Below are 15,894 nucleotides of genomic sequence, written 5' to 3'. Positions count from 1 at the left end.
ATCAGCTCATGCCCTGCATTGTGTGAGTCACTCAGACTTGGATTCACTCAGACTTCGATGTTATGGTTGTGTCAGATCAGTCCATTGTCACTATTATTCCTTAGACCTTAAACTAGTGATGGGCACGAACCATTAAACTGGCAGTTTGTGCTGGTTTGTACTTCAGCCAAACGGGTATTCTGCACTTCCCAGCTCCATATCCTCCAGCGAGTGCCCACTCAGAGGCAGCTCCTTGTCTTCCCCACCCTGCCTCCTCTGGGTGCTGCCTCTGAGTGGGCGCCTGATGGAGGAGGCAGGGCTGGGGAATGCTGAGCACCTATTCAGCTGAAATACAAACCACTGGTTCAGTGGTTCATGCCCATCTCTACCTTAAACAAACGTTAAATTCTTCCTGGAATATTCCCTTGGAAAACTTAAGAAAACGATAATTTTGTGGTCTGTAAAATCATTGCTACTTGGCTTTGACATACCGTACTGCCAGCAAAGTGGCTGAAAAACAGAAACTGTTGTTTGATTAGCTTCTTTTAAAGGAGGAAATAAGTTTTAAAGTACTGTATTCATTAGTTCAAAGGTCATGTTTATGTAACAGTTGCTTCATAGCCAAAATATGTTTTTAATAATAAAGAGCACGAGGTCTGTATCTAAGTTTGTTTTGTCATATATTTGTTAGCAAGAGCTCAGTACATTGACTTTTTAAAAGCTCCCGTGTCACTGAAGTTATTAATCTGCACAGTAAATTCTCACAGAGTTTTGCATAGTAGGGCAAAGGGGGTCTCCTAAAAACTAGGCTTTGGAAGGTTCCATGGTTGAGCTCTATGTATGAATATGTGTGAATATACAGAAGATCACTTAAAGAACCACGATTAGAGAGATAAGAGGCCTGTCTTTTAAACTGGAGTATTGCAATCAGCTATAAATTGGCATTAAAACTGGCTATCTTTGTTTTGTTTTTGTTTGTCCTAGAGTTTGGCTAAGCAAATATAGGGACATATAACAGTTTAGGCTGCATGGAATAACATGAGAATTAAACCATTTTTTAAAAGCCCTGTCAATTGTTCTTGCAGGTACTTTCGTTTACACATCCTATCTCATTCCATTCAGCTGAAACCTTTGAGTCTCTCTTGGCTTGCCTGAAAATGGATGATGAAAAGGTAGCTGAAGCTGCATTGCAGATTTTCAAGAATACAGGAGGCAAAATTGAAGAGGACTTCTCACACATCAGATCGTGAGTTAAATGCTGTACTGTCAGGAGTTATATAATAAACGAAATTAAGAAATATTAGGTAGAATTTACCTCCAGTGAAGTCAGTAATGAAATGTTTCATTGGTCAGGAAACTATGGCTTACTCCTGCTGTAAGTTAAATGGCTTAAATAGCTATAGTGAATTACCACTAGTTAAGAAGTTGAGGGTTATATTTCAAATTGTCATATTCATTCATTCATTCATTCATTCGTTTGTTTGTTTTTTTGTTTTTTTGTTTGTTTTGTTTGTTTGTTTGTTTATTTATTTATTTATTTAACTTATATGCCGCCCACTCTACCCAAAGGTCTCAGAGAAATGTGTTTAATGACTACTGTTGGTGAATATTATGTATTCCTGTTTATAAGAAACAGATATTTGACATTCCTCTTTATTTACCATTTTATCTACAGAGCTTTGCTTCCTGTTTTGCATCATAAAGCCAAAAAAGGACCTCCACGTCAGGCCAAATATGCTATTCACTGCATCCATGCAATATTTTCCAGCAAAGAAACACAATTTGCTCAAATATTTGAGGTAATTAAAAATGTTTTCAGTTTATAGTGCCTTTTTTGGGGGGTAGCATTGCCAGCATAACAGAATTGCCCAGTGCAATGTAACAGAAAATATGCAATTTCCTAAAATATTTAAAAAATTAGAAGAATAGTTTATTGTCCTAGAACGTATATATTCTGTATACACGTACAACAAAATTCACAAAGAACATTTAATTCAAATGGACATTTAAAATGCAGTAATAGATTTTGAGTAGTTAAAATATTTTCTTTACTGCAGTATACTTGATAATTAAGGACATATTAATTTCAGCAATTCCTTTCATTTATATTCAATGCCTATGTTTGTATTTTAGCCTTTACATAAAAGCCTCGATCCAAGCAACCTTGAACATTTGATTACACCCCTGGTTTCCATTGGCCATATAGCCTTGCTGGCACCTGATCAGTTTGCTGCACCCTTGAAATCTTTGGTGGCCACCTTCATTGTTAAAGACCTGTTAATGAATGACAGGGTAAGAGGTTTTATAAAAAGTAACTTCATTTCTTGTAGTAAGAAATGTGTTTTCATGTAACAGCAGAAAGTACTTACACAGTTCAGAGACTGTCGGGTTAGGAATAAATGATTTAAACATCCACAAGATCAAATCAGGCAAAATGTTGATCTAAAAGATAGACTGTATTGTATCCCTCTCTCCTTCCGTCATGTCCCTCCTCTGTCTTCCACTTCTTATTAAGGTAGGTATCCTTCAGTCTCAAGAGATTATGGTAATGCACTCTGAATAGAGGTCTTGGAACATTGTCTAGTGTGGCTGAGAAGTCCAATTCGTGAGTGACAATCCCTTCCACACTGAAGACAATCTGTCCCCTATCCAGCTCCCTGATTTTGCTAGTTTCGGAACTTACTTACTTACTTACTTAATTACTTACTTACTTACTTAACTTACTTACTTTACTTACTTACTTACTTACTTACTTACTTACTTACTTACTTACTTACTTACTTACTTACTTACTTACTTACTTACTTACTTACTTACTTACTTACTTACTTACTTACTTACTTACTTACTTACTTACTTACTTACTTACTTACTTATTGTATTTATACCCCACCTATCTAGTCATTTCGACCACTCTAGGCGGCTTACAACATAAAAATATAACAAGTTTAAGAGAAATTTATAACAATTAATTAATTAAATGATTCTGCAAGATGGGAGAAATACAAAATAAATCAAATAAAAAGAGAAAGGAAGGAAAGAGGTCAGGAATTAACTAGAGGGGAAGGCCTGCCTATGCATCCATGTTTTTAATTGGTTTTTAGAAATACCCAGCAAGGATGCAGCGTGAATCTTCGGAGGCAGATTATTCCAGAGGCGAGGAGCCACTGCTGAGAAGGCCTGGTTCCTTGTTTTTTTCCTTCCGGGCCTCCCTCGGCATCAGGCTCCTCAGCCTCACCTCCTGACTCGCGTGTGTGACACGGGTAGACTTAGGTGGGAGTAAGCGTTCCGCCAATTATCGAGGTCCTAATCCATTTAGGGCTTTATATGTAAGCATTAGAATTTTAAAGTCAACATGGAACCGAATGGGCAGCCAATGCAATGCAGCCAAAATAGGAGAAATATGATCGAATTTTCTCACTCCGCTAAGGAGTCTGGCCGCCGCATTCTGCGCCACTTGGAGTTTCCGCATCAGCTTCAAAGGTAGCCCCACGTAGAGCGCGTTACAGTGGTCTAATCTCGAGATTACGAGCACATGGACCAAGGTGGTGAGTGCCCCCACATCGAGATAGGGCCGCAGCTGGGCTATCCGCCAAAGGTGGAAAAAGGCTGTGCGGACCACAGACGCCACCTGAGTCTCCATGGTGAGCGCCGGGTCCAGATGGATCCCCAGGCTGCATACCCCACTCTCTGCAGCCAGGATCACCCCCCAAATGAGAGGGAGTCCCCCAAGCCACCAATAGTGGGAGCACCCACCCTCAGAACCTCCGTCTTGTCCGGGTTCAGCCTCAGCCCATTTTCCTGCATCCATTGCAGTACAGCCCCCAGGCAGCGCTGAAGGGACAGAATGGCATCACCTGCAGTTGGTGAAAAGGAGATGCAGAGCTGTGTGTCATCAGCATACTGATGACACGATGCCCCACACCCACTGATGACTCCAATGTTAAACAGCATTGGGGAGATAATCGGCCCCTGTGGGACCCCACAATTGAGGCTCTACAGGGCCAAGACATTCTCCCCAATTTGTACTATCTGAGTTCAGTCCTCCAAGAAGGAACGGAGCCAGGCGAGCGCCAAGCCACCAATTCCCAGTTCAGAGAGCCTCCCCAGGAGGATACTGTGGTCAACAGTATCGAAGGCCGCCAAGATGTCGAGAAGGACCAACAGAGATATTTTGCCCCTGTCAGCCTCTCTCAACAGGTCATCGTACAGGGCGACCAATGCCGTTTCTGTACCGTGGCGTGGCCTGAAGCCCAACTGAAACAGATCCAGGACATCTGTTTCATCCAAAAATACCTGAAGCTGGTCAGCCACCACCCTCTCCACCACTTTGCTCATGAAAGAAACATTGGTGACGGGCCTATAATTGCCAATTTCGTCCGCTGCCAAATTTGGTTTCTTATGGGCCTAATGAGTGTCTCCTTGAGGGCAGAGGGAAACCTGCCCTCAAGGAAAGACTCATTTATTATTGCAGTGGCCCATTCTGTTGTTATCGGCCTGGCTGCTTTGATTAGCCAGGCCGGGCAAGGGTCCAAGGAGGAGGTGGTGGCTCGACAGTGGTCAAGCACCTTGGCCACAGAATCAGCCGTGACAGGCTGAAAGGAATCAAAGGTTACCGGGCAAGACGGAGCGCTGGACATCTCTGCTCAACTCACTGTGTTCAAAAAAGGAGAGAGGTCCCAGCAGATGGCCTCCACTTTAGTTTTTAAAAATGCTGCAAATTAGTGAAAAACTAGGTGGAGGCCCATCACTCAGACCAATTCCACATAGGTCGCACACTATACGGAATAGTTCCACCTGCTGGTTGGACGCTTTGCTTATCCGGTTAGCAAAGTATGCTCGACTGGCAGCCTTTGCCTTAGCCAGGTAAATGTTAGTGGCGACCTTAACAGCTATCCAATTATTATCCGTCGGGTCCTTTCTCTACTTGCACTCTAGCCATCTCCTAAACCGCTTCAGTGCCTGGAGATCCTGGTTAAACCAGGGCGCCGGGCGGGCTCTGCGCTGGAGAGGGCGTTTAGGTGCGATCGTGTCTACAGCCCTAGCCGCCGCGGCAAACCAACCATCAACCAGAGCCTTGACAGGAGCGCCAGCCAGGTCAGCTGTAACACCTCTCATGGCATCCTGGAATCCAGCCGGATCCAGTAGCCTTCGAGGGCGGACCATGGCAATAGGTCCCTCCTCCCTGCGAGGGGGGAGAGCCATTTTGAGGGTGCACTTTATTAGGTGGTGATCCAACCATGACAAGGGGACCAACTTGAGGTCAGTCACCATCGGACCACACTCGCTCCAACTGGAGGAAAAAACCAGGTCAAGTGTATGGGTGGGGCCGTTGACATGTTGGGACATGTTCAAGAAGGCCATGGTCTCCAAGAACTCAAGAGCTGGCCCGGAAGTCTCTGCCCCCGCGTGCACGTTGAAATCACCCAAAATCAATAGCTTCGGGGATCCCAACAGTGCCACGGAGACAAAGTCCACCAGCTCCGGTAGGGAAATGGCTGGGTTGCGGGGAACACGATAACCCAGCAAGATCCCAATACTATCCCTGTTCCCAATCGACACGTGGAGAGCGTCTAGGCCCGGCTTTACCACCAAGGAGTGCCTAGTAACCTCCAAGATGAATTTGTAAACAATGGCTACTCCCCCCCCCCACCGCCCCTCCAGTCTACCCTGGTGTTGGACGGCATAACCAGGTGGACAGATGAGTGCTGGGGGGGACCCCCCTCTCCGCCAATCCAAGTTTCAGTTATGCATGCCAGGTCTGCATCCTCCTCCAGGATGAGATCGTAAATTACCTGGGCCTTATTAGATACAGACCTGGCATTCAACAGCACCAGGCGTAGAGTGGAGGGGTGGCTGGTTTGGCTACCTCGATACTGGGGGTTGATCACAGTCTCAGAACAATGAACAGCCTTCAAGCATCTGTTCATTGTTCTTCTGGCACGAGTAGGGACTGTGCCAATGCCATATCTACCTCTACCCGTGATCACAGAGATGTTCAAGGGCCCCTCGCTGGCCGGGCAGGCCTTCCATTCCATATCAAATTAAAGGGGAGGGGGAAGGGAAAGAATAAAGGGAAAAAGAAAGAAAGAAAAAATTATAAACAAAATAACAATAATTTAACAAAATACAGTAATAAAAATATATAGATAACAGAAATATAATAAACATACATAACCCAAAAATAATATAGAAACAAACACTAAGTTGTAACAAAATTAAATTTTAAAAAAAACTATTTAAACCCACAATAATTATCCCCCACATATACTTCTGAGCTGCCCTTCTCTGCCACGTGTCCTTGTCCTTTTTGATTTTAATGGGCTTGATGGTGTTAATGGCGGCGCTAGTGTGTGAAACTTACTAAAGGGGCAGGACCCACAGTTCTCGGTGGTGGGCACAGAGTTCTCAATAAGATGTATAAGCAGCATCAGTAACGCCAGAATCCGGGGTGGGGGAAACACAGACCCTGCCATATTCCACCCTTGGGAGCAGGCTAGGGAAACATAGTTCTTAAAACAGCAAGAGCATGAGGCAGAAGAAAGATCTGGGGAAGGGACTCTCCTCCAGACATCCAACATGGCGCGTCGTCCCGATGCTCCTGGAACCTCACAGGCAGCCTCGGCCAGGCGCAGCAGACCCAGCGCCCTCCCAGCGATCTCTGCAGTGGCGCCCCGTTCGGACCCACTCCGTTGGAAAGACCTCACCAAACTCCAGACCTCGATCTCTGAGTCTTCTGCCAAGATGTCTCCCAGCTCGAGCAGGGAGCCTCCGAGCTCCACAGAGCAGCCTTCCAGCTGGCCCCCGCGTTCCAAGCTCCAGCTCTGTTCGCCCTCGCCACTCGAGCTCCACAGTCCACTCCGCAACAGCCCCGGTTCGAGCCCCAACTCACAGCGCCAGGAGTTTGACTCAAAGAGCAATGACGGGGCTCAAGGCACCCCCGAGCTTACTCTAGCGCACCCCTGCACCCTGGGTCAGGTAGGGAGGAAGGCAGCTCGGAAGGAAGAAAGCGAAACGACTGGCTGCTCAGAAGGAGGAAAACAGAGCGACAGGGCTCAAGGCAGCCCCACGCTCGCTCCAGCACACCCCAGCCCCTGGGTCGGGTAGGGGGGAAGGCAGTTCAGAAGAGGAGAGACAAAAAATAAAATAAAAACGAAAATACAAAAAAGTGTAGAAAAAGTGGGGAAGCAAGCCGAGGCTATGGCGGCAGAATCGCTATCCGCCCACCCTCGGTGCCATCTTAAAAAAAAACAAACTTCCTCTTTGCCTCAGCTTGCTGGACAAAGGTCTCTTTAAAATGGGAGAGGCCATGATGCACTGCCTGCCTCCAGGCTTGAACGCTCAGATGTCAGGGTTTCCCATCTCTTGAGGTCCATTCCTAAGGCCTTCAGATTCCACTTGCAGATGTCCTTATATCGCAGCTGCGGTCTCCCTCTGGGATGCTTTCTCTTCACTAATTCTCCATACAGGAGATGTACTTATTAAAATGAAATTTTATTCTGCCACCATATGCACATATATGTGTCCTCTTAGTATTACAATAGTGTATGCATGCCTTTTAATGCATTTTCAGTTAGAAACCTACTGTTTCCTTTAGTAGGCATTCAGTTGCCTTCTTATTGAGTGAAATTTGAAATAGGTGCACACATGAGGCAAGCCTGGTGCCCATGCCTATACAGCCACAAAAATCTATATAGAGTTCTGTAATCATTTTACATGGATCTTCGTTATAGAGCTTCTACAACTGGGAAAATAGCCTTAACCAGGTTTCTAGATACAGGAGCTCTGTAACCACACCTGCTCAAACTCTATATATCTCTTTGTGCTGCACTTTCATATGCATGCTCCCTTCCCCACTTCTAGTTTAGTCCTGCACCCAAGTAGACCTGCATAGAGCATTAGCTAATAAATCTATAGCTCTCATTTCAGCCCATTCTGTGAGTACTGATTCACATTAGGAGGATTATTGAAACAATTATACCCAATGTAGTGCAGTGGAAAGAGAGACTAGTACAGTGGGGTCTTGACTTACGAACGGCCCGAGTTACGAACATTTTGACTTACAAACCGCTCTCCTAGGAAAATATTGACTTGACTTAAGTACTTAGATTTGAGCTAAGAACTAAAAAAACCACGTGGGAGGCAGGGAAAGTGCAAAATGTGAACTTTCAGTTAACTGTTGGCCAGTGAAAAGGGTGCCTGTCTGCTTCCTCACTCCTCCCAGCGTTTAGAGAGTGGATTGGGAGACAGTCTTCGGACTGCCTGGTACTGTACTGCCTGGACTGTATTTTCCCTGCCTTCCCTGAACCTTTCTTGACCTAAGAAAAAAAGAAACAAAATATCTAGTGGTCAAAGGCGGAATAGCAGCTTCCCATTAGTTTCTATGGACAGAAAAGAGCAGATACGGATCAAATGGTTTTCAATGCATTCCTATGGGAAATGCAGATTTGACCTGAGAACTTTTTGACTTGAGAACCGCCTTTCAATACGGATTAAGTTCTCAAGTCAAAACCCCACTGTACTGTACTCAGGAGATCTGGGTTCAAATCCCCACTCAGCCATGGAAACTCACTGGAAGTGTAGAACTTGTAAAACCACTCCTTAAATATTTCACTTATTTTGAACAACTTTATTGTGGTCGCTATAAGTTGTTTCTGACTTGGCAGCACATAGCAACAGTAGAACCAATATTCTGCTGCTGCTGCTGTTGCTGCTTGTTTGTCCTCCTGGAAGAACTGAGAATTGATGTTTGAAATTCAAATTTAATTTTTTCTCAGTATATGATTGTAAAGAAATAACAAAATTTGAACATTCTTCAGATGCCAGGAAAAAAGACAACTAAGCTTTGGGTGCAGGATGAAGAAGTTTCTCCTGAGACACTTGTAAAGGTGAGTCACTTAAAAACCTGTGCTTAACTAAAGTGGTTTTTAGCCTTGTTCTTGCAATATGATGCAATAAACACATTTTGATTCAGTATAAGGACTGAATAACATAAAGGACTATAAGCTTGTGTGGTTTGGATTTGTCAACATCAGTTTTATAAGGACATATGTTGATTATGAGTTTTCATTATAAACAGATTTTGCAGTAGGTCACAATCTTCTGTTTCTTTGTAAGGCAAGTTTCTCAGTTCATTCAGGTAATTTGTATATATTGCAGATTTCACAGTTAGATGGCTGAGGCTTTAAAGCTTCTATTGTGTGCCTTGTCATTAAGGACATTCCTTAGTAGTCTTGGTTGTGATATTTAGCTTCATGTTATACAAAGGAAGCTTGTTGGCCTGCATATTCAGAAAACTTATAATAGCCTATTACTAGAGGTAATTCATATTGTAAAGTCCCCCCCCCCATGTTCACATTTTAAAGAAGGTTTATCAGGAAGGCAGTGGCTCTGCATTCTTAGTTTTGCATAATGTGTATGCAGTGTTCAAAAGATTAGATTTCTTTAATAAAATCAGCTTTCACACACTTCATCTACAAAAAGCAATGGAAATGCACAAAGAGGGAGTGGGACTACTGTGCTGCCTTTCCCCACACGTGTAGCCAACAGTTTAGTAATGACTGTTGTAGAAGGGAAAGATGATATAGGTATGCCGATAGCACTTGTCTTCCAGAGGAGGAACAGTAGCATATGGAGATTGATAATAACATTAGCCTATTCCATATCCACATTCTATCTTCAAATGGTGCCACAATGGTGTGGAACTGTGCTGGGAAAGCAATGTTTATAATGTATAATAACTTTTTACATCAAAAATTATTAAATAGAGTCCTTTGTTTTCTTATGTTCAGTTTGTTGTAGCCTATCTGTATTGCTTTGTATTTTATCAAGCTGTTAGCTATGTCATTCTCTGTGGACTATTTCAATGCTGTTCAAGGCTTGCTAGATACAGTGTAGTGTTTGGTGTAATGGCCACCTCTTTTCCCCTGCTAGAACAGATGTTTGCTAATAGTTGGAATGTAAAGAAAAATACACTGATTACAGTTTAAAAAAACAAAAACACACATTCATGCTTATTAAGAGATGTGCTGCTAATTAAGGCAGCAATACTGGTTACCTTAGCAGCCTTGTAGGAGGAATGGATAGTTTACTTTACTGGAGGTAGACTGCAGCTTGACATTAGTTATTTTCCAGTTTACTTTAGGAGAGGAGTGTATATTTTGAGATGTCACATCTATAAGCTTTCCTGTCAAGCTTCCTGTGATAGTTGTTCCATTGCATATTTAGATTATCAGATACATTATGTTGGCTAGTTAAGCTGCCATGTGTACAACAGCATAAAATGTACAAGTGAATTGCCAGTAGTTATAGATTTGCCACCTGTGCACCAACACACAACTGGTTCACAGACAGTAGCTTGTTTATTAGAGGTAATTTAGCACTGCAGTTGATTCCATTGCACTTTTGCTGATGCAGGAATTTGGCCAGGGTTATCTATCTATCTGTTGTCGCTTACATTTCCTTTATTATTTCACATTTGTTTTAGATCCAGGCCATAAAGATGATGGTTCGATGGTTGCTAGGAATGAAAAATAACCACAGTAAATCGGGCACATCTACTCTGAGAATGTTAACAACAATATTACGCAGCGATGGAGACCTGACTGAACAGGGAAAAATCAGGTACTGTAAATAAGTTACTGGTTTTAAAAAGCACCTTGAGCTGTTTCTTCAGGTTGGCAGAATAAAATCATGTCATGGTTCTGATCTACTGATATGTATGCAAAAGTGGACGTTCTTGTGAGTTACTGAACATACATGGGGGAAAAGACAAGTTATTAAATACATATTGTAGGACCCCATATCCTCTGGGGATTGGTAGCGCTGCAGGTTAAATCACAGAAGCCTCTGTGCTATACTTGATCTTAGCCAAAAGCTAGGAGACCAGCAGTCGTAAGATCGAATCCTTGCGACGGAGTGAGCTCCCGTCGCTTGTCCCAGCTCCTGCCAACCTATCAGTTTGAAAGCATGCAAATGCAAGTAGATAAATAGGTACCACCTCAGTGGGAAGGTAACGGTGTTCCGTGTCTAGTTGCACTGGCCACGTGACCATGAAAGCTGTCTTCGGACAAACATTGGCTCTACGGCTTGGAAACGGGGGATGAGCACTGCGCCCTAGAGTCGGACACGACTGAACTAAATGTCAAGGGGAACCTTTACCTTTTTAAATACAGTAAGACCCCCATATCCACTAGGGATAGGTTTCAAGCCCCACTGTGGATACTAAAAACCACAGATAATACTAAGCAAGAGAGAAAGTGTGGTAAAAGGGGGAAAAACCCAGAAAAAATTATTTTCATTTGCATTACCAGAACTGGCCAATAGAGGGTATCAAATACCATGCTATCTATTCTTAACAAGCAAGTATTCATAACACAGTCTCTGGCTCCCTCGAGTGGCTGGTTCTGATGATACAAGTGACATGTTTTGTTTTAATATTTTCAGACTGTGGGTAAGTGAAACCATGGAAACTGTTCCCATGGATATGGGGGTCCTACTATATATGCCTGATAAGAATGCCTTCTTCCCTTTCATTGAGGTAAATTAGCTGTGAAACAAAACAAAACATTAAATCATGTATCTAAATATTCTGGTTTGTTTTGAAGTGGATACAGTAGTTTTCCAGTGTGGGTGACATGAAAACTATGGTTAATTAGAGACTTCTGGTTCTAATTGCAGTGGAGGGAGGAGATCTGGTTGCAAGCACAGGCAAAATATTTGTGGGTATCTAAGCTTAATATTCCACAGTGTGATCATAAAAACATATCCATCCCAGCAGCATTATTTCATCCCACTGCTGGGCCTCCCTGTAATTTAAATATGCGTAATGTAGGTGATGGGGAAACAACTACAACATACATGAAGTGCCTTCCATAAAACTATCTAATAAATTTGTACTAATTAAGTCATATTTTTCTGTTTCTTTTCCAGCAAACCTGATATGTCTCGTCTGAGGCTAGCTGCTGCTAGTGCTATTGTGAAGCTGGCACAAGAGCCTTGTTATCATGAAATCATAACATTAGAACAGTACCAGCTGTGTGCATTAGCCATTAATGTAAGGAAGCAGAAGGGGTGGGATTGCTGTTGTCTGTATCCTAATTATGCATAACTTGAAACTTGCCTTAGCTACCCATTTACAGCATAATATATGCAGTGAAGTCTGTTAGGTTTTACAGTTTTGAAAGTAGATGCCAAATAATTCATGATTATAAAGCATGCCTTTCCCCCCACTTTCAGGATGAGTGTTACCAGGTCAGACAAGCATTTGCTCAGAAACTTCACAAAGGGCTGTCAAGGCTACGGTTGCCACTGGAGTATATGGCCATTTGTGCGTTGTGTGCAAAAGACCCAGTGAAAGAAAGGAGAGCTCATGCAAGACAATGCCTAGTGAAAAACATAAATGTGAGAAGGGAATATCTGAAACAGCATGCGGCAGTCAGCGGTAAGAAATTGAGAAAACAAGTAGCTGTGTGCAAGGTGTATTTTAATTGATGAATGCCTGTCCCATTTCTAGATTATGTCATTTTATTATGTTGTATATGGAGCTGCTTTTTCAAAGTCATGCAGAGTGCATCAGCAAGAGCCTGGTCTTTTAGCCCAGAGTCCTTTTTTTTTAAAGGCAATAAACCGAGAATTACAAGGAAGAACTATACTTGAAAAAAGAATCTTAGTTCTGTTGGATATTACCTTTTAAAGCCAGTCGAAAGCACTGGCACCCGGCTGTTTCTTCTTCTACCTCCAGCACCACTGCCGCACGCCCATCCACAGAGCCCCTCCGACATGCGCCTTTGGTGGCACTTACTCATGAGTAGACCTGCGCCTTCGGTGGCACTTACTAATGAGTACACCTATACCATTGGTGGCACTTACTCATGAGTAGACCCACAGCAGGGGTGAGCGGCGAGCGCACCAGCTTCCCACATCCAGCAGTGATCCAGAGCCGCCCCGCCTCTCCTTCCTCCTCCTGTGCCCCAGGAGTAAAAAAGTTCCCTAACCGCCTGCTCTAACGGTTGGGAAGAGCTACAAAGAAGCAGCTTCTTTGCCACCAATGGTTTGAATTTCCTGACTTTTTCCCCTGCCTTTTTCCATTCGTAAGTCAAAGCTCTGGTTGCAAGTCAAAGCAAAATTTTGCAGCTGAAGTTGTTCGTAAGTCAAATTGTTCATAGGTCAGGGCATTCGTAAGTCAAGGCACCACTGTACTATTATTACGGGTGTTATGGAAGTAGCAGTCCTAAGGGACAACATTATTGTCCCTACCACCTGCAATCCTACTTTCAAGTTACTGTTTTGCCACAACCAGCACTAGTAGAGAAATGGCAGTCTCAGTATACATCACTGGAGAACCATGTTGAATCAGAAATGTTTCTCAACTACCAGTGATTCCATATCTTAAGCTGTGTCATCCAGCATTGGCATAAAATAGCAGTCTTGAAGGGAAACTTATATAAATGTGTGGAAGCCTTCACTGACACCTGTCTTCCTAGATTTCATTGGGCAGAAAAACCAGTTGCATTTATGCATATGCAGCCTATGGCTGTCTCAACCAGTACTAGCTGCAAATTCAGATGGGCACGAAGTGCTTCATGCCATGTTGTCTCAAGTCATTGGCGCAGCAACACAGGTGCTGTGCGTTCCTTTCTCCTGCCTCCAGTCGGTTCATGCTGCTTTTCTCTTGCTCTTTATATGACTGTCCAGTCGCAGCTAGAACATTTGCTTCCATCCTCCATCTCTGCTTCCCTTCTCCGGCAGCTGCCCACTCAGACAAGGAGGCAGGGCAGGGATTCCTTCCGCACAACCTATGAGTGGGTGGCTGTCGGAGGAGGGAAGCAGATACTGCTGCTGTGACTGGTCTGCATGTGCTGGCTAGTGAGTGGCGAGGGGAAGGAACTGGCTGGGGTGGGGTGGGAGAAGGGAATTTAGGACAATGCATGAAGTTTTTCGTGACCATCTCTAGCTGCAGCCATTGAGGCCAAAAAGTTTGCATTCATGATCTTGGTTATTTGTTTTTCTCCCTTAGGAAACCAGGCCACCCATCACTTTATACAAAATCAGGCAACACAGCAGAACAGCTTTGTTAAAATGTGTTTCTTGTTCTGTTTTAATCTGTGATTTTTTCTGCTACTGGTTTGTTTGTTTTGGGTTCTGTTACAGCAGAATTCCTGTACTCTTTCAAGAGTATTTCATTTCAGCATTCACTATTCTGGGGCCCTAGTTGAAGCAGAATATGTGTTGTTAAAATAATTTTATAAACATATAAATTAAAATGTCCCTATATCCTTGCATGGTTTCTAGAGTTTCTGTCAAAAGCTATTTCTGAACTTTATTCACCCTGAGTCTCTGCGCTTTATAACCTCCAATGGTACATATACCTGTGTTGAATTCATACTTCTTTCAACATTTTCGCACTACTGACAAAGAGTCCTTTGCTTTGTTGGCCAAGCTTTGATGATGGCATAAACATCTCCCTACCGTATTTGCCGGCCTACAAGGCGACTGGCTGTATAAGACGACCCCCCTAACAGGAAGAGCCTGGGCGGGCAGAGGCAGGAGGAGGAAAAGGGGAAGTGGGGGGTGGCGAGCGCGCGCGCCGCTGGCTCAGTGCGCGCGGTGCGGCGGGCTCTGGCTGAGGGTGAGGAAGAGGGCAAGAGGCTGAGGGGGGCGGCAGGAGGAGGAGGAGGAGGAAGAAGAGGGGAAACGGGGGTGGCGGGCGAGCGAGCGCGCCGCTGGCTCAGCACGTGTGGGGCAGCGGGCTCTGGCCGAGGGCGAGGAAGAGGGCAAGAGGCTGAGGGGGGCAGGAGGAGGAGGAGGAAAAGGGAAATGGGCGGGTGGCGGGCGAGCGAGCCCAAATGAAGTGCACCCGGCGTACAAGACACCCCCCCCACTTGGAGGCATGTTTTTGGGCCCAAAAAGTCGTCTTGTACACTGGCAAATACGGTATGTTAGAGATACCTTGACTATGGTGTTGAAAACTCTTTTCAGGTCTAAAGCCATCCAGGGAGTTTATAGCAGAAGCAACATTTCATAGTTCCTGATTCATAACTCAGCCATATTACTAGCACAATGAAGTGCTGTGTTTCCCTGAAAATAAGACAGGGCCTTATATTAATTTTTGCTTCAAAAATGCATTAGGGCTTATTTTCAGGGGATGTTTTATTTTTTTTTCATGTACAACAATCTACATTTATTCAGATACAATCATGTCATCTTCTTCTGGTTGCTGCACAAGGGTGGAGGGTGGGATTTCACTTAACTGGCGCTTATTTTTGGCGTAGGGCTTATATTACGAGCATCCTGAAAAATCATACTATGGCTAATTTTCAGGTTAAGTCTTATTTTCAGGGAAATGGTACCACACACATTACTCTGCATTAACAAAATAATATCCTCAAGATCTTGTGTGTGTGTGTACTTTCAAAAATACGTATACCTACACTTCTAATTGGACCTTTTTCCAAATCTTTGAAGAAACTTTATATTTGAATCAACATTTTATATAAACCCAAAAAGAGTCTCTGTAAGTCATAATTGACTTGACAGCATACAATTATCATTATAATTATTATTATGATGGTGCATCCATATGTTTTTACTTATTTCTTATTTTATACTTTCAGAGAAGCTCTTGTCACTTTTACCAGAATATGTTGTTCCATACACTATTCATCTTCTGGCTCATGATCCTGATTATGTCAAAGTCCAAGATATTGAGCAACTGAAAGACATTAAAGAGTAAGACTTTCTAAAAAAATAAATAAATAATAAAATATATTGTACAGTGTGTGTTTTCAAAAAGTGTTTTGTAGCCCGCAGTAAATATATCTACCTTGGATAAGGAAGTTTTTTTTAACTGCTTTCTAGTCTGTTTGCTGGGGAAATTAGTTGATTGTTCTTAACATCTGTACATTACAAAGGAAT

The 15,894-nt window shown here is 43.4% G+C and overlaps 1 protein-coding gene across 4 annotated transcripts in view; it reads left to right on the top strand.

Annotated features, from left to right (window-relative positions):
* The window catches only part of PDS5B (PDS5 cohesin associated factor B), a 101,251-nt gene that overhangs the window by 68,208 nt on the left and 17,149 nt on the right, over positions 1-15,894 (top strand). For all 4 annotated transcript variants that reach the window (XR_013543352.1, XM_078389985.1, XM_020788547.3 and 1 more), the window contains exons 19-26: positions 1,065-1,225; positions 1,655-1,778; positions 2,113-2,271; positions 8,799-8,867; positions 10,466-10,602; positions 11,911-12,034; positions 12,217-12,421; positions 15,594-15,708. Coding sequence is in view for 3 of the 4 variants with exons in the window: in XM_078389985.1 (XP_078246111.1) it covers positions 1,065-1,225; positions 1,655-1,778; positions 2,113-2,271; positions 8,799-8,867; positions 10,466-10,602; positions 11,911-12,034; positions 12,217-12,421; positions 15,594-15,708 (1,094 nt within the window). In the remaining variant the exon portion in view is untranslated. The remainder of the gene's footprint in view (positions 1-1,064; positions 1,226-1,654; positions 1,779-2,112; positions 2,272-8,798; positions 8,868-10,465; positions 10,603-11,910; positions 12,035-12,216; positions 12,422-15,593; positions 15,709-15,894) is intronic.

Source organism: Pogona vitticeps, chromosome 3, assembly GCF_051106095.1.
Source record: "Pogona vitticeps strain Pit_001003342236 chromosome 3, PviZW2.1, whole genome shotgun sequence".
Classification (NCBI taxonomy): domain Eukaryota; kingdom Metazoa; phylum Chordata; class Lepidosauria; order Squamata; family Agamidae; genus Pogona; species Pogona vitticeps.
Note: the sequence above shows the minus strand (reverse complement) of the source record. Positions and strands in the feature narration are given on the sequence as shown.